This window comes from Filicampus tigris, chromosome 7 (genome assembly GCF_054856515.1).
Source record: "Filicampus tigris isolate MCC_2025a chromosome 7, RoL_Ftig_1.0, whole genome shotgun sequence".
Lineage (NCBI taxonomy): Eukaryota > Metazoa > Chordata > Actinopteri > Syngnathiformes > Syngnathidae > Filicampus > Filicampus tigris.
Genome location: NC_141223.1, coordinates 12,692,796 through 12,711,399, shown reverse-complemented (window position 1 = coordinate 12,711,399; position 18,604 = coordinate 12,692,796). Strand labels below are relative to the sequence as shown.

Here is an 18,604-nt window from a genome sequence, read left to right as displayed (position 1 = left end):
CCATTTTGTGCACATTTCAGTGCTTTGACAAAATCCTTGTTGGCAATTCGGCCAAATCAGAAACAAATATCCAAGACGGATGAGTCTCGCTGAATTGCGCAGCTGTTTTGCCCATATGGTATAATGTGGGCTGTCGCTAACAAATCTTTTCAAAATTGATTATGCTAATGATATTCCATCAGTTATTGCATTGATCATTCGCATAATCGCGAACTATTTAAAAAGTTAAACCGGTCAGTGGCGATCACAACAATGTAGTGGAAGACTCTTGTCTTTGGCTTTGAGAATGGCTCCTTAGGAAGTAAAGAAGTCGGACATGGTCCGTTAGTAACAAAATGTCCAAGCTGAACACGGAAATGGCCAAACATTGTGTTCCAGATGAACAAATGTGGTTGTAAAATTATTCTTTATAATTTCAAGGCAGACATTTTTGTGTCGACCAATTTTGTGGACGACTTAACTGAATCCTTTAATTTTCCTTGCCCTACATGGCACAAAAGTTTGCTTATCACTTTTATTATTTGCACAGGCACCAATTCATCATTGCGTGATGCTATTCATGTTCTTGTGGTCACTGACAAATATATGAAAATCTTACTTTTCAAAGGGAGTGTGCTCATTTATTTATGCCAGAAGCATTAAAAGTTGCTTTTATCAAAAGTATTTCATTGAAAAAGCACACACCACAGACGTTATTGCCTTAATGCATTAAAAATGCATTTACTTAGTGGACTTTTTTTGTGGGCGGCACGGTGGTCGGCTGGTTAGCACGTCCGCCTCAGAGTTCAGAGGTCGTGGGTTCGATCCCGGCTGCGGCCTCCCTGTGTGGAGTTTGCATGTTCTCCCCGTGCCTGTGTGGATTTTCTCCAGGTACTCCGGGTTTCTCCCACATTCCAAAAACATGCATGGTAAGTTGATTGGACACTCTAAATTGTCCCTAGATGTGATTGTGAGTGCGGTTGTTTGTTTGTCTCTGTGTGCCCGGCGATTGGCTGGCAACCAATTCAGGGTGTCCCACGCCTACTGCCCTTGTGAGGATAAGCATTATAGATAATGGATGGATGGACTTTTTTGTGCTTTTGTTCGTTTATTTATGAGAAATAGTAACACTCTGCCGACCTGTAATAAGTCACTCTGGCGGGAATGTTTAACATTAACATGCTTAACGCCATGCTTTCATAGCTAACACCAGCTAGCATGTTGGCCCCACTAACGAGCTCGCTAATGCATTCGCTTCAGACCTTTAATATGCCATGTGTTTGCTCATTACTCGCTGAAGCTGTCAGGAGCTCATCGGTCCACTTGATACTAAGTGAAGGTCTGGCTCACGCTGCTGGGCTAGAGTGATGGCAAACGAAAGGCGGGTGCCGAACCATTTCAGGGGGCTTTTTTAAGGTGAAACGACGATAGATGACCTTGTCACAGCTTTGGGCCGGTTAAAAGCTCTGATATGATTGTGACACATTGCTCTTGTCTTATGTAGAGGAGGCAAAATATTAGCTGCCAACAACTTTACCAATAAAAATGAGAACGGTATGTTCAGCAGTTAATTCGGTGACTGACATTCACCTGGCTCATTCATTTCTTTTACAGAACTGAAAGTGAAACTTACTCCACTTTTGTGCATTTGCGACCAAATGGCTAAATTGAAAACACTGATGGCGCTTTTATAAACTTGCTCCTCTCTGATCGCAGCCCTGTTGTTTGTTGAAGCAGTACAAGTCATCATTGGAGAATGGATAAATATAGAGAATTACATTGAATTTAATTTGATTTCCTTTCTATTAAACAGGTCATAAACATTAAGGTTGAAATGTTAAAAAATACAAATAATCCCCACTGTGCAAGGTAGTTATGTTTAATTGGCGTTAGGATTATGAAGGGATCCATTTTTGGATACATTTCTCCCTTGTAAGTGCTCCCCTGAAGTTTGAAATCGCCTAGACTACAGTACAGGCAGTAAAAGTGGTGAAGAATGCAGCTTGACGCTTCCTCAAGAGGCCTTGTGGACATTTGCTACTTAGGCTCGAACCGCTCATGCAAATGTGTCTACAGTAATAGTTTCCTAATTAGATGTGAATCAATGAGTTGCATTCTAATACTCATGCGGGACGCTTGCCGAGCCGTGATGGATGGAGGTCCAGTCAGCAGAAACGCAAAGCCAGACCGCCGGGATGCCCTCGTTTGTTTCAGTCTGCTTGAGGTTAAATTGCTTCGATAGTGTTTAGGAAACCTGGAGAGGCTTAAAGTTCATTTCACATTCTTGCTTGTCTAACTTTGTCATTTTCTGATTCGGTCCCAAAAAAATTATCCCTCCAACCACAACAATACTCAACAGTCTAATAAGTCTCATCAGTGGCTACGTTTGCATGGCCAAATTTCTTTAATCCGATCAGAGTTCGGATTAAAATTCTGATCGGATGCACTGTTTTCATGGACACTAAAAATATTGATCTGATTAGGACTTGTGTGTTCATGCATAACACCTGCGATCGGAACAAATTATTTTGAGATGCGTAGATTGACCAAATATATCGGAAGTAGTTAGTAGTTAGTTAGTTACGGGTAGGTAGTTTTTGCAGGTGCTAAGGCAAATCAGGCACGGCTCAGAAACAATTTGGTATGGATTTTCTTTCTCACATTACGGACCAAACCAGTAACTCTTTAAATTGTTTGTGTTTTCTGCGCTGTCAGTTTGAAATAATGTCCGGTATTTGATAGAGGAATAGAAAATAAAATACGTTTTTTTACCTAATCTGGTTAATGGATTATTCGACAAAATAAACGACAGATGAATCAATTAATAAAGTTGTGCTGTTTTACTGAAGTTTGGAGGCACTTTTGGACCAGATTTTCTCTAGGTGATTGCTATCATGCAAAATTGTTCTCCAAAAAGGTAATTTTTCAGACTCAAAAACCCATATTCTCTGCAACCCATCATCGGATTTTCTAAATCTTGGTGCATTTTGTACTCAGGTTGAAGCTGTCATGCCAACCATTTTGACAGACTGTCATTTTTGGAAACTTTTTGTCATGTTGCCATTTAGAAAGGACCAATTTCACAAGCCCATCGAGTGATCGCAATCATCCATCGATCCATTATCTATACCGCTTATTCTCACAAGGGTCGCGGGCGTGCTGGAGCCTATCCCAGCTGTCATTGCGCAGTAGGCGGGGTACACCCTGAACTGGTTGCCAGCCAATCGCAGGGCACACAGAGAGAAACAACCATCACAATCACACCTAGGGGCAATTTAGGCCTTGTCTACACGTAGCCGGGGTTTTTGCAAACAGCGGATATTAGCCAGCGGTTAGCCCTATCATCCACACGTCCTCTGAGTTTTTTCAGTGAAAACGCAAAACTCCGGCCACAATAGGGATTTGCGGATATCTCCGGATCCGCGTTTGGCTGTGGACAGTCAGACCCGGAGAAGGAAGGAAATTTAAGTGTTGCAGTACAGGGTTGGTGTTATGCACTGTGAAGCTTGTGTTTTTATACATCTGACACCCCCTGAAAGTGTTTTTGCCCATGCTAAAGCAAGATCAGGCATGACGTCTCCTTCCTCTATATATCCCTCTAAGTCTACGTCTTGTTCCTCTCAGATGGGTTGAGTTGGCGGACACCAAGTGGGAGGTGTTGATGTTTGTTTATCAAGTGTCATTTCAGTCTTGAATTTTTGTGTATGTGCTTGTGCGTGTATGCATGTGTGTGTGATGTTTGGGTATGTTTCCCCCCCACCCAGCAGACCTCCACCACCATGTGTTGTCTCTGTTTGTGGTCCACAGGTCCTCCGCTGCTTTGTTCCTCCGCCTCCTCCTCCCCTGTCGAGCAGTTCCCGTACCCTCCCCCGTGCATTGCGGCCAATCAGAGCCAGGGGGGGTTGCTAGGTAACAGTTCGGCTGAGCCAGCCCGGGACTCTGACTCGGAGGATGAGTTTGGCCCCGGTTCATTCTTAGTTAAAGCTGGCTCGGGGAACCTGTACACTGCAGCTGCTGATGGTGAGTGGTTTCTCAACTCTACTTGCTTTCTGGCCCGGCCTGCTTGCCATTCTCCGCTCTTGGACATGTTGTGTTGTAGGTCGTGCAGACGGCTGTGGGCAACAACATGGGTCCCTCTGTTTTTCTCTGAGACAAGTACATTTTTGAGTCGATAAACAGCCTCGGGAAACGCTAGCAAGTGAGGTCTGCAGAGTTCAGACGTTGCTTTCAAAGAGAAGGAGGGATTTGTTGCACCTGGCAGCACAGTGGTGTGTTGGTTAGGGCATGCAACTCACAATTTTGAGGTTTGGGTTTGAATCTCGGCGCCAGTCTCCCTGTGTAGAGTTTGCAAGGTTTCTTCCCCTGTTCTTGTGTGTGTTTCCTCCCACATGGCAAAAACATGCATGGTAGGTTCATTAAAGACCGAGTAAGTTGTCCATAGATGAGAATGTGTGTGTGAATGGTTATCTGTCAATATGGTCCCTGATATTGGCTGCCGACCAGTTCAGGGTACACCCCGCCTCTTGCCCAAAGTAATTTGGCTTCGGCTGCATCTCCCAAATGAGGACAAAGCTATAGAAATGGGATTTATGGATTTGTCACACTTTTTCCTTGTTTTCTTCCCTGCGAGTGCATCTTCAGACTGTCAGAGGCGGCCGTGTTAAATGCCTCGACATTAGAAATTACGTCAAGTGTGAACCCGCTGAAAGACATTACTTTAATTAACAAGTCAAATGCGGCCCCCTCGAGCCAGATTAGCTCGTTTGAAATGCTCCCGTGCGATGCGTTGTGAATACGCGTCGACTCCTCGCTAAAGACGGTGGCAGCTGATCGGCGTTCTCGCTCTGAAAAATGCTGTTGACGTGGCAAAAGGCGGCAAGTAAGAGACATGTAGTACTGATGCTGAGGGGAATGAATTTCCTTTTTGGGCTGGGCCATCATGCCTATAAACATAACAATATTGCGGTTCCTGATGAAAACTTTAGGGGCCCAAAACAGGACCCCTGAAAAATCATTCAGTAGGATCAACACAAAATAGAATAATTTTCCGACTATAGAATTATAGTCATAACAGGGTAAAAGTCTCAAGGTCCCATGTTTGAAATTGGACAGGAAGTCAGCCATTTTGGTTTGAAGCAGTAATTTGGAGTTTGGTGAACCCCTACTAGTGGATTGGCTCAAATGAGCCCATATCGAAATAATGCGTAATGTCTTTGCCGTATATTACCAGTTTCCAAGTCACACATATATGGTCATGAAATTCCATTCGCTGGGCTACTGCCTCACTTGGCTCCAATGCACGCAGACTCTACTGTTGTAAAATCAAATTTGCATCTTTTCCCCAAAATCTTGTGGCTATACTTTTTACTTCATCCTGGGACCCAACTTACTAAACAACTGATAAACAGGAAATTGAAACGTAACCCCTCATTCATTTTATGATTAAACCAGTATCTTTGTGGAGGTGGAATTGTGTTGTTTTCATAAAAAAAACAATGTCTTTTCTTCATGTTTCCAATGAAATTAGATGTTTGTAACAACTGTAAGCGTATAATTACTTGAACGTTACCATTAAAGGTTTCGTTTTGTAACTTTGACTTAGCTGGTAAACATGCTTGTATGTTTTTTGGCCACGGGAAATGTAAAAACAAGTACCTCAGAGTCCGATAAATGTCCTATGAGGTACAGCCTGGTTTATTTAGTAACAAGCGTTAGCATGGGTGTTGCCATAAAGACAGTTTTATGATATCAGAACTTGACAACAGAAGTCTTGAGTGCTAGATTTCCATCCACGCTTCATTCAGCTGTTTTCTCAAACAGTTTCACAGCAAAATAACTTCGCTTTGTGTAATAAATTGTCCAGCTTCACTCGTCGGTCGGCTGTTTAACATCAGATTATTTGTTTTTAAGTAAGGGTTCTTGAGCCTTTTGGGCCAGGAGAGAGCATTTTCTAGGGAACCCGGAACACAACAAAGTCAACAATCATGAGTCCAGTTACTTTGATTTAATTAACTTTTCAAATTATTATTATGACCTGGATGATTGATAGCTACTCAGATATATAGTATTATAACAAGTGAATTTCAGCAGTACAACTTTGTTCAGGTACTAGCCCTTTAATTCTGGAAAGACTGTTTTAATCTTAAAAAATGGACTATCGATCCATCCATATTCTTGAAAATGAGGCATTTTGTTCTATATAAGATTCATCCTTTAAGGTTCACAATGTATTAGACCACCTTTCATAAAAAATAAGCTTTTCTACAGGTCTTCCAATTTCAATCTCTTCAATGGTAACTCACTCTCATCTCCTGACAACACAAAATAAAACACTTTCAATAATTGATCGAGATCCCACCGGGTCAAATTACATCAAAGTGTGTCAGCTGCCTGCCTACTTGGTAAGGGGGAAAAAAATCAGCGCACCCATCCCGCGCCGCCCCCCACAGAATGAGTTATTAATCCCGCTGCAAATCTCCTCCTTAATTCCTCAAGAAGTGACACGGTGGTCATCTGGCCGTGACGAGGCGAACCTGGAGGGGGCGGGGGTGGCAACGTCGGGCTTGACAATCTTTTCCACGGCAGATTGCCCTGCGAACAATAAGGCCGCTTTGCATAGGTAAAGCAGTTAGTTTAGCCTCAGGGCTGTCAGGACGATGACAGCAGCGGAGGAGCCGGAGGACTTCTTCATTTAGTTCCACATTCCTTTTTCAAAGCCAACACAAGTGCGTCGTGCTAAATTCTCTTTGCTTTCCGAGTGAATACAAACAATGGCTGACGGGGAGGAAGGAGTTAATTACAATCATAAAGGAGATCAGAGGAGCCCCCGCATTGTTTTTCTTTTGCCGCCGCACAACTCATTAAGCCAGCGAAAAGTTGCTGCATTGCACCACATCACATGCGAGAGCACTTGGTGGAGCAATTACGTTGAAATGATGCAGCGAAGCAATTGGATTGAATGTTGTAATCGCATTTTTCGCTTATTGTTTCATGAAGGAATTGAACAAGAAGCCCGTGTACAGGATTTGTCTTGATATTTTGTGTAGAAGAAGTACTTAGTGTACTATTTTTTGTACGACCTGATACCTCAATCAAAATGTAGCTTTATTAGGGCCTCGTCATGCATGGAAACAAGTTTCCATGTATTTATTTTCCATTCACTGACTTGAAAAAATAAATAAAATCACCCCCCAAAGCCAGTTTCACTTGGTCACATCAAATTTGATAAGCATATCTATCATGAGCACCATAAGCCCACAAAAACATCTTAACAATCCATGCCGAAAAACATATAGAAAGATGGACTTTTTTCTCTGCAACCGGACTGTCAGGGTAAAACTGGCCGTTTCCGTGCCTGGAAACCCTCTTGAGTGTTGGGATTTATTTCTTTGTTGTCATTTACCATTCCTTGACTTTTCAAAAGTCACCTCCTGAAGCCAGTTTAACTTGGCAACATGAAATTTGGTAGGCATATCAATTATGAGTAGCCCCACAAAAAAAGTCTTAAGAAGCCATGCCTTGTAACACGCCGGAAGACTGCCAGTTTTCGCTGAAGCGGCACTTTTACGTGGATGCTGGCCATTTCCACTGCGCACGTCAAAGACAAACTTGTCCTGGAAATTTCCCCCAACTGCTGCCAATTTGTAAATCTGTGTGGAAGAAAGTGAATACTGCACCTTTTTTTTTCAATACCACCTGATACGTCTCTGATCATCTATCAAAAAATGAGTATTATAAGGGCTAGAGCATCATGCAGACTGTTATCACATTTCATCCTTATTTCACATTGTCTTGACTTAAAAGAATGATATATCAGCCCCATGATGAGTAGAACCACGTAAAAACCTTAAAACGTCATGTTTGAAAGTCTGAAATGATAACATTTGTAGTCTAAATTGTTCCATGGGGATTTTGTCATATTTGACTCAAGACTGATGGGTGATGCTAAATTGAGTTTGAGTGTGGACAAAGCATGACAGCTAAGTTTCATAGCAGCGTTTTGGTGGCTCTCTAGATTGTTACTTTTTAATCAAGCCCCCAAAGCCACTTTCAGCAACATCAAATATGTCATTAGTAGTCCCACAAAAAAGTCTTAAGAATCTATGCCCGAAAAGACACTGAGGGGCTTTGGTTTAAAGTGGCTAGCAGAAAGAAGATATAATGAAGGTGTTTCCACCTGTTGCCATTCATTCAAGAGAATTCGATCTTTGTGTTCAATTAAACAGGCCCAGATTTCACACAGAGTGCACTTGCGAGTAAATTGAGGTTATAATTTCATTATTTCACCTTAATAGGATATTTCCCATTTTTGAAAATGTTCAGAAAACAATTCAATTCACATTCACATTTCACATTTCAACAATCAAGAAGATTCCAGTTACATCGATTCAACATTTGTAGATTTATATGACGAACAATACACACATATTGAGAAAACATCATTTCTATCAAGCACATTGGTATCCTTGATTGACAGTAAGTTAAAATAACTTGGGCACTTACGATGTTACGCTCTTACACTGTTAGGCTCACAATAGCATAGGCTAATAATAGCATTTGTTTATTTATTTTTTTCAGTTTAGTGCTGTGAGATTTTCCAAGTGTAAAATATGTGCCTTGGCTCAATAAAGATTGGAAAACACATTGTGGCTAATGTTGTGTCCAATGAAGGTTTGGTTAGAAAGGAAAGCTAAAACAGTTCGCGTGGCATCTCTCAGGTGTCTTTATAGTGCACCAACAGGCCATCAAAAAGCCAGACAAGAGTGGGGGGAAATAATTTTTCATTATACGTTTTTAATTGTCAGTAAACAAGCTCGCAGTCTGTGTGCTGCACTGCAGAGCAGGTGGCTTTTTATCACATTGCATCAAACTTGCCTGGGGTCATCTCGGAGCCCACATGCAGGATTTAAGTGTTCCGCAGGATTTTGAGGTAGCTAAAAACAATCCTGAAAGGATGCAGTGTGGGTTTTCTTTTATTTTTTTTCCTTCCCTCTTCTTCATGGTTTCACTGGGAGGAACCCTCGTGGCTGCAAGGCTGATGAGGCCTGCTCACTGGAGCCTGCAGTCCCTTTTGTGCTGCGTGCGCTTCACGGTGGCCGCCGGCTTTCTCCGAGGCGCTTCCTTCCCGGGGAGGCTGCCAGCGGGAGAGCCTGCCCGCCGCATCTGAGACTCACCAACCTCCCGCTATTTGCATCTCTTAATGCCCAGCAGCAGGGGGGCTGGTCTACTGTGGTCTCTCAATGCAGCTTCTGGAGGGGGAAAAAATAAAATAAAAAAAGAGACTGGCCCTGCAGCAGCTCACACCTGACCGGGCTGGAATGCTGAGCCGTGCATGCCCAAGGCCTGGGGAGGATTGGGGGGTGGGGTGGGATGCAAGGGAACACAACTAAGCTCTCAAACTGCTTCGTCATCCCCCACATGTACATGCAAGGGTGAAGCAAATGTGCTTTTAAAAAGGTTGCCCTTAAAACCTGAGAGGCTAATTATGAAGATTGCTGCTGTGACAATGTAATTTCCCTCAATGGATGAATAAAGTCCTCAATGGATGAATGAAGTATCTATCTATCTATCTATCTATCTATCTATCTATCTATCTATCTATCTATCTATCTATCTATCTATCTATCTATCTATCTGTCTATCTGTCTATCTGTCTGTCTGTCTGTACACAGATCTGATCATGTGGATCTGATCGGAGTGTCCTGCTGTCTTTCCTTCTTTTAGCGATTTAGTTAGCTAACACCTTAAGTTTATTTGCACCTTAATATCTTGCTAGCTAATCAAAATGATACATTTTATCCATCCATCCAGCCATCCATCCATCCATCCAGCCATCCGTCCATACAGCCAGCCATCCATATTTTCAACCTTATTTATTGGATTAGTTTTATTGTACTTTACATTGTATCTTTGATATTTTTTTCTTTTTTTCTTTTTCTGATATTTTTTCTTTTAAATATGTACCACAATACATTTGCTATTATATTTTTTTCAAAGTTTTCAAGATAGTTGATGGGTTGTGTGGTATGATTTACCCTCCCCCCAAAGTTTTTTATTTTATGATTATATTTTTTTCAATATTTCTTCAAAGATATGTATTAATGCACTTTTTGATATATTATTATTTATTATATATTTGTATCTATTGGTCATATTTCACATTATTACTATTTTTTTTTAAATCACTGCTATTAATTCATCAAAATGTCTCATCAGGAGATGATGGTGCATGCTGTGATGCCACAAAATGAGATCCATATTTTCTGTGTCCACCATGGCTGTAGTTCCCCCTCAGTTAGTTTTCAGTGGCCGAAAATGCTAATTCTGTGTGGACAGAACTCCCCAAAACATTGAAAAACTGATGTTTTTGTTTTTACGTGGACATGACATAAATCACAACATGCTACCATGATGTCATGTAGTTGGAGTCTGGGTTTCAAAGACAGGCTGTTTCTCTTGATGTCGTTGTCTTGTTGTCAGTGGAGTGCAGCCGGCAGACAATTTTGTCCTATTGCATTCTCATCATCGCACGGCGAGCGTGGCTAATGCACTTTGCATCGCGACATATCTTTTTTTTTTTTTTTTTTTTTTTTTTTTGCTGCCACAAATTGAGATGCATCACATCCATCCCATGATGATCACTGACCATCTGTGCCCCCCACGCCCCATGGCCCACACACACAAAATAAAACATAACAAAATCTCGGAGTCCTCCCTGATGGATGCGCGCAGACGGACGTACAGAAAGCCGCGCACATAACCACTCGTCTTGTTTTGGCAGTGACAGGAAATCCATGAGCTCTCGGGAGAAGAGCGGCGGGCATCTGCCTGCGGCACTGCTAATGGCTCAGGATAGCAAAGAAAAGCTCAATTTATAGATAACGTTACAGTGAACCCTAGTTTATCGTGGGGGGATGATTGATCGTTTTACCCCTCCCATGTGCTCCAAACGCATTTAGACTTATCAAAACATGCTTAGAATATGTTTTAAAAAAGTATTTAACTGTTCCCACTCGCGCTGTCATGAAATGGAAAGAGACTGAGAGATAACATCACTTACGATACGAAATTAAAAGAAGACTCACTTGCATGGTTGTCCAAATAAGAGTGAAATAATGCTTGTATTTTTACTCCCAGTTGAAGTTTAATGTAAAACACCACCACTACTACCACAACCACCTCTATTACCACTAGCACCAGTACAACATTAGTAATACTACTACCACACCTATTCCTATTACTCTTACCACCAACACAACTGTCAATACTGGTAAATCTGCCACTATTACCAATACAATGTACTTGCTTACTGGCACGACTACAACTACTACTATTAGCAACATTACGATTGATATTTTCAAGTTTAAGATACATTATTTGTTTTCGCAAGGGATATTTTTTTCTCCGAGTCAGGGGGAAAGCTTCATCACATGATTTGGCATACATTGGAAACAACACACAGCATAGACCTACATCTCTTCAAAAGACAGGGAACACACCCACTCATACATTACCGCACATAATGTCCATACCACCTTCCAACACTACATCATAGTCATATGGTGTTCCACAGGGTTCAAGTTTGGGGCCCTGCTGTTTTAAATGTATTTGCTGCCCCTGGGTTCCATCTTATGAAAGTATGATATTTCCTTTCACTGCTATGTGGATGACAGTCAAGTGTCCCGCGAAGCAAAAAGGATGTTTTCTCCTTAAGGGCACTTTTGTCCTGTCTGGAGGAAATCAAAGCCTGTATGGCACTGAATCTTCAACTTCAATGAAAAGAAAAAAGAAGTTCTGGTGTTTGGTCCCAATGGCCTTTGTACATCTCCCCATATTCTTAATTTATTGTTAAACTGTATTGTTTTTTTATGTCTTATTTTTAATCGATTCATCGCTAATCACGCCTTTTTGTGATCTTGTCATTTGATGTGTTTCATGCCTGTCTGTAAAAATATGCCTTTATGTGAAATCAGTCTGTGATTCAAAAAAGGTTGGGAAAGAACTGTACTGTGCTGAAAAATACCAATGACATCAATGATTAATCAACTTTTATGGAGCAACCTAAAACAAGAAATCAAAGAATCCAAGTCAGACTTTGTTTTTAAAAGTTTAATTAAAGCCAGTATTTTAAAGAAATATGAAATATGTAAATTTTATTTGATCGTTATTCCATTGTCATTTTTGTTATTATGAACAGCAGTAACTGAATTGTAACTTGGGAACTAAAAAGTTAAGTGACTTGTGATGTCAGTGTGACTACCTGTTCTAAGTATGTGTGTGTGTGTACACATGTGAATTTATGTATATATGTATGCATGTATGTATATGTATATACTGCATGTGTATGTGTGTGTGTGTATATGTATATATGTATACATATGTGTATGTATGTTTTATTTTTTTGTTGTTAATGTTGTTATTAAATCACATTTTCGTTTTTTGGAACTTAATCCTGGACAGAAAGGGGCGGAAAAAAATAAGACTGTGACTTCTTTCAGCTCCATTTCATTTGAGATTGGAGAACATTTTTGTTCATATTATATAATGTTTTCTTTTATAAATGAATGAAATAAATGTACAAAACAAAACTTTGAATCAAATTTCATCATACTGTACTCTATTAGAAAAAAAGATCTTTATACAAGCCCGTGTGTGTCACTTGTTTTTTATGGTTTTGAATCGTCATAATCCATTTCTTCTTGTTTTGCACCTCATTTGGTCTTGCAAGTTTGCCTCCTGGCAGCATGTTATTTGTGACATCTAAAGTACTACAATTAGTAATGCAGGTGAGCTCAGCAGTAGAGCCACCATGTGTTTGTTCGCTTCACACTACCTGTTTGTTAGCTCTCTGACAAGTCCGGGAGAGACGGCTGCTATTTCCGCACGGAGCTTCCCTGTAGACTCGTCTAATGGTGCAGAGTGGGCTCAGGGCGAGCCGGCAGGAACTTGTTGCGTGACTGCCTTCATGACAAATTCTATTTGTATTTTGTTTGCTTTTTTATAGACAAATACTACTTGCCTGGAAATAGTGCAGTGGTGATTAGCCATAGGCGCTGTAGAGCTAAGCGAGATATAATGATTTATTTAGGAGGCCCATAGCTTTTGATTAATGTTGTCCAGTCCAATGGCTCACACTCGGACGCTTTGCACGGGGGCTGGCGGATGTGGCTTTGTTACGTATGTAGTGCCGCTTGATCACAGCGGCTATGACCAGCACGCATGCTTTCACGTGGTAGACTGCTAGCTTAGTTGTGTGTGTGTGTGTATGTATGTGTGTGTATGTATGTGTGTGTATACATTCGAGCCAAGAAATTAGGCAAATCAGCTCTTGCATTGTACAAGTACTTTTTACAACAGCATTTGTACCACTACTATTACTATCACCACCCTTACTACTACAACTACTAGTACTACTACTACCCCTCTACTACTACTACTACTACAATTATCAGTACTACCACCACCAACCACCATTACTACTCCCACCACCACTAATAATTATTCTACAATCATCACCACGAATAATACCACCATAAATGATGCCAGATTTTTAACATTAGTCATACATTATAATGATGTAGTAGATGTGCTAGTAGTAATGGTGGTGGTGGTGGTAGTGGACAGTGTTGCTGATAGGAGTAGTATTTGGTGGTTGTAGTAGTAGTAGTAGTAGTAATGGTAATAATAGTAATAGGAATGTGGCAGTGCTGGTAGTACTGTAGTTGTAGAGGTGGTGGCAGCAGTAGTAAGAATAGTATCAGTAGTAGTAATAGTTATGGTGGCAGTAGTAGTGGTTGGTTGTATACAGTAGTAGTGGTGGTACTACTACCAAGCTTCTAATGTTTTATTCCATGCATTTCTTGACTCTGATTGTCTTTGCATTTGAGTTATTTAATCTCTTTCTGTATCCTGTGTTGTTTAGAGCAATGTAATTGACAATGTAATTAATGTAATTAAGATTGAAAATAACACTACACTATTACATATCCTGTTTTCATGCACATATGCCTCGTTCCTGAAATGTTGATTGTTTCAGTTGAAAATGTAAAAATGTCCAGACTCTTTGCGGGATCTAATTATTTCTTTTCATTAGACGTTTAATTTTCCTTTGCTGGATGTAATAGATGCTACAAAAATGTCCCCTATGTTGATTGGTAAAACAGTAGGCTTCAATATGCTTTGCTTCCGACCACTCCCTTTAGGCATTTTTAATGTTGTCTTTGTCAGTTGCAGCTCGCTGTTGCTCAAGTGCTCAGATCAAATAAAATGAATGAATTAATGAATGAATGAAACAGTTAACTAATGCTGGCTACTACAATAATACCATGGTGGAATTCTGTAGGCGATAATTACGTAATGCACACTTTCCATGACTGTGAGAAGCTGTAATTCATGTATGCACTTCTTGAATAGTTGGGTGTCCAACATGTTGTGTTGTCAGTCAGCTTGTGGGGGAGGAAGATGTTTGCACTAATGAAGTGCATTAGCTTAATTACTGGCCCAGAGAAGCGTCAGGAGGCTTGGACTGACATGTGCATCTGCTGGAAAGAAAAATGGAAAGAGTCCCTTTCTTCAGACTGAATACTATCGATGGGCTTCTGTTTGGTAAAACCATGTGAAAGTTTTCTCCTTTGTGGTCCAGTCGCCGTCCTCTTTTGCTCTGCGATAACAAATGAATGTCCTTTTCTTTTGAGCCAGTCAATAGAGAACCATTAATTTTTTGGGGGCCGTCCTTTTGAATGATTGCGGCTAAGTGACATCGACGTGGTTTTGCTTTGCTTTGTTTTTAGACTTTAGCCTTTTAATTTAAAAGCAACGGTTCACCTGAGGCACAAATGACGAGAGCGTACAGTCAGTACGAATGACTAGAGCGGGGCATTTTACTGCAGATTTGCCAACACACGGGGTATCCTTCTGCCGTCTGCCTTTTTTTCCGGCCATAAGCTATAGTAACCGCCTATAGACCGGTCTGCCTATGATTTTAAACAGGCTTCCACTAGCGTTTCCGAATACCAACTTCGCCAAACTACCACCCGCGCCAAAATAAACCCCCACCTACCCCAGCTGGGCGATATTTGAAACGAAAAACAGACTCACTCCGGCATGGAAGCCTCAACGCGGCCGGACTCAATGCGTACCTTTTAGCACCTTCCAGGATCTTTTTGGAGATTAATGTACCTTTAACGACCCCGAAAGCCTCGCCCCAATTAAAAGAGACGCAATGAAAAATACAAATAATAAAGAATATAACTAAATTAAAAGAAATAAATAATGGAGACGCGTTTAGTCCAGCCGTCTCGTAACGTAACGATACTTCCTCTCATCTGTTCCCTCACTCAAGTCCGTCCCCCAAACCACAACAACTCAATCTAACAATACTATTGTTATAGAAACCTTGCCGCGGCCATTTAACCCTCACAGCAAAAATAGATGATTACATAGATGGGCTTCCGACTATGCTTAATCCGACTATATTTTTTAAGTGTCCGGTTAATAGTTTATTGCCTACAAAATGGGCATCCATCGTAGGCGGATAGATGGACCGGTCCGTCACATCGGCGGAATGCCAAGCTCTGTGAATGACACGTATGTGTATAATCAGTTGTATTTAACAAACAATGTAAAGTTGAAAAGTAAATTGAAAAACAAAAGTGTTAAATAACAGTTACAATTACTTTTGAAATGACTACTGAAGGAGGTAATTTTTGGAGATAAAAAGTCTACACACCCCTTTCAAACCATCCGCCAAATAAACAAGACCAAGATGAATAATTTCCATCATAAATGTGGCCTTATAACCTGTGCAACTCAAATAAAAAAATAAAAATAATGATTATGAACTGTTCAAAATAGTCAGTTATAGCACAAACATTTTAGGCTGCTGCTAGAAAACAAACATGTCTGGAAAAGCATACTAGAACATCTGAACTTTATTGGCGATTAATCAAAGGCACTTTAAAAGGCGACAGAGGTGTGCTGACATTTCAGTCGTCATGTTTGTTCACGAAATATGATATGATGTTCATTCATGCATGTGTGTCTTATGTACCACATTAGCATAATCTTATTAGGGCAGTTTGGGCTCCGGTTAGGGAGGTCATCACCCGAAAACTCACGCCGGTCCCCTTTTTTTTCCCGCGGCATCTCCGCCTCAGCAGCCGAACTAATTATGAGGGAAGCGCTCCACTCGGCCATCTGTCGACGCGACACTATCGTGATATACAGTAGCGCTCCCCCCTGCAAAACACTCTCCTTGTCTGGGCTCCCGACCATGAAATATGTGGCACTGAACCGGGTTCAAAGCCGAGTGGGAAGGTAAATCAGCGCCCGGTGCACTCTTTGCAGATGGCCAATGAAAGATGCACATTATAAATCTAAACGAGTCCGTCGCTCGCTAGTTTATGGCGTCCAGGTTCTATCTCTGCTTTGTTTGTATTGCCTGTGTATCATAAATGCTTCAAAGTGTTTGAGCAGGCAAGAAAAGTGACAACGCCAGATGACTAAATACTGTTTTTATTGTTTGTTGTGTTTATTTGTTTGGCACTTTCTACTTTTGCGTAGCTGTTATGCTTTTGTGTAACCTCAACCAAACCAATACTGAAATAAAATATGGACTTTGATGGTATATACCTGCACAGTGCTTAATAAACCATCTATCGCAACAAAAATTACAAGAGACCATACAGTATCATTATGTGCTTTAATGCAGACTCTTCAATTTCCTCATCTATCAATCCATTTTTTGTTAAATTCATGAAATAAGACAAAACTAGAGTGCTTTTTTCAAAACACAAAAACAACTAATGAGACTACATTTTACATTTATAAAACTAACTATGATTATTGCAAACAGGTACTTTGTTTTTCTTTGAGGATTTTTACAGAAGAGGGTTGAACTTAAGTGTGGGAGTTGTGGTTTGCTTTACTCTGTTACACAACATTTAGTGATCTTTTTTTTATCTTGCGCTCCACAAATCCAATGTCAAAATTGATTAAAAATCAACCATAATGAAAAATCGGTGAAGCTGGTGTCAGGTTTTTTTTTCTGTTTCTAATGTTGCACTGAGTGAATTTGGAAGTGTCATCTTTGGTGCACCTTACGTATATACTGTACATTTTTACTTGGATGAACACAAAATCCTGGCAATTTAGCATTGGCCATCAGGATACCTCATTTGTGAAAATTCCCTAGTTGGATTGCACCAAATTATAAGGTCTGGAATGTGCCTAAAATAACTTCTTGACACCCGACATGGGCGGCTTTGTGTTCAGTTTTAGGTATGCGTCCTGTTATGATAAGCATGTCTACCCCATTTCATGTTGATTAGTAAAACTGATGAGGCTATTTTTCCAATGGACACAAATGATTACGTTTTGTGGAAGTTGCTGGTAATACAGGGCCAGTCTAATGCATTTTTTAAAAATGTATCGTTGACATACCATGATCTGATTTGAACGCATTTCCCTCTTTTTGCCTTCCAGACGCCGTCTTTCAGAATCATCCTCGGTTGCGCACGCCCCCCCTCCCGCTTTCCCACTCGCACTCGCCCAACCACCATCAACACCATGCGCCCTCCATCAACTCCTTGAACCGGGGTAACTACACACCGCGGAGCAACCCCAGCCCCGCGCCCACCGACGGTGGCTCCTCCGCGCCCCCCGACGGCAGTGCCCCGGATGTGGGCGGCGCCCCGGACAACTGGCTGCTCAACAGCAACATCCCACTGGAGACCAGGTAGAGTGTGGCTCCGTGTCTGTGACGGCCGACCCATTGCGAGGTTCGAAATGCACTCGGTTAAAAAAACGACAACAAGAAAATAGGTAATTAAATGGGGAACACTTACTGTATGACTTAATTTAAGTTATTTAACCCTAACCCGAGGAAAATTTGGCTTGACAAGATTTCTTATAACAAGTTAACACAGCCAGCCATAACCAGTGATACAATCTATCTAGCTATAATATATCTATAAAATCTTTTGGCAGTCAAACAATGAGCCTATTTTGCCTTGATATTCAAATATGTAGTTTGGTCACATTTTAGTTCGTTTTTACAGTACATTGCTAACAACGAGCAATGAAATGAAGACTACCTTGTAAGCCAGGATGTCAAGGCTGACGATAGTGACTAACAAGAGAAAAGTGCTGCTTTTGGGCCTTTTGTTTTTGTGCTGGTAACCGTGGCGACGCTGCCAAGTCCCAATTATAATCACATCGGATGCCAAGTGAGAAGCGCCGCAGACTCGTATTCACGGCGCGTTAATCAGCCGGCGTGTCGCGGCAAGGCGCACGTTGATGGACCAGAGGCCCGTGCGTCAAGTACGCCCGTCCGCCGTCTTCGATGTTAATGTGGTCCTGGTGTCATTATTACCAACCAAATCAAGAGAAGCGACCACTCGCAGTATGATAACCTCATCTTGCTTGATTAATGTATCAATGTGTTTATTATTGTGGATCCTACTGAAAAAGGGTGCTGACAACTGTATTTACCTTTTGTGGCACCTTTGGAGTGAAGTGTATCCTAACCCTACTTTATATTGACGGTCAAATTAAACAGTTTTGAAGTTGGAAACTTTTGGCAAAAGATTTAGAAACACTAAACACCAAAGTAATCAATAAAAACAAA

At 41.1% G+C, this 18,604-nt stretch overlaps 1 protein-coding gene across 11 annotated transcripts in view; it reads left to right on the top strand.

Moving 5' to 3' along the window:
* Positions 1 to 18,604, top strand: part of tenm4 (teneurin transmembrane protein 4) — a 212,835-nt gene that overhangs the window by 58,940 nt on the left and 135,291 nt on the right. For 9 of the 11 annotated variants that reach the window (XM_086035407.1, XM_086035403.1, XM_086035402.1 and 6 more), the window contains exons 4-5: positions 3,787 to 3,999; positions 17,461 to 17,713. In XM_086035407.1, coding sequence (XP_085891533.1) covers positions 3,787 to 3,999; positions 17,461 to 17,713 — 466 coding nt within the window. Of the gene's footprint in view, positions 1 to 3,743; positions 4,000 to 17,460; positions 17,714 to 18,604 lie in introns of all 11 variants that reach the window. The other 2 variants (XM_086035406.1, XM_086035405.1) reach the window with 2 other exon arrangements.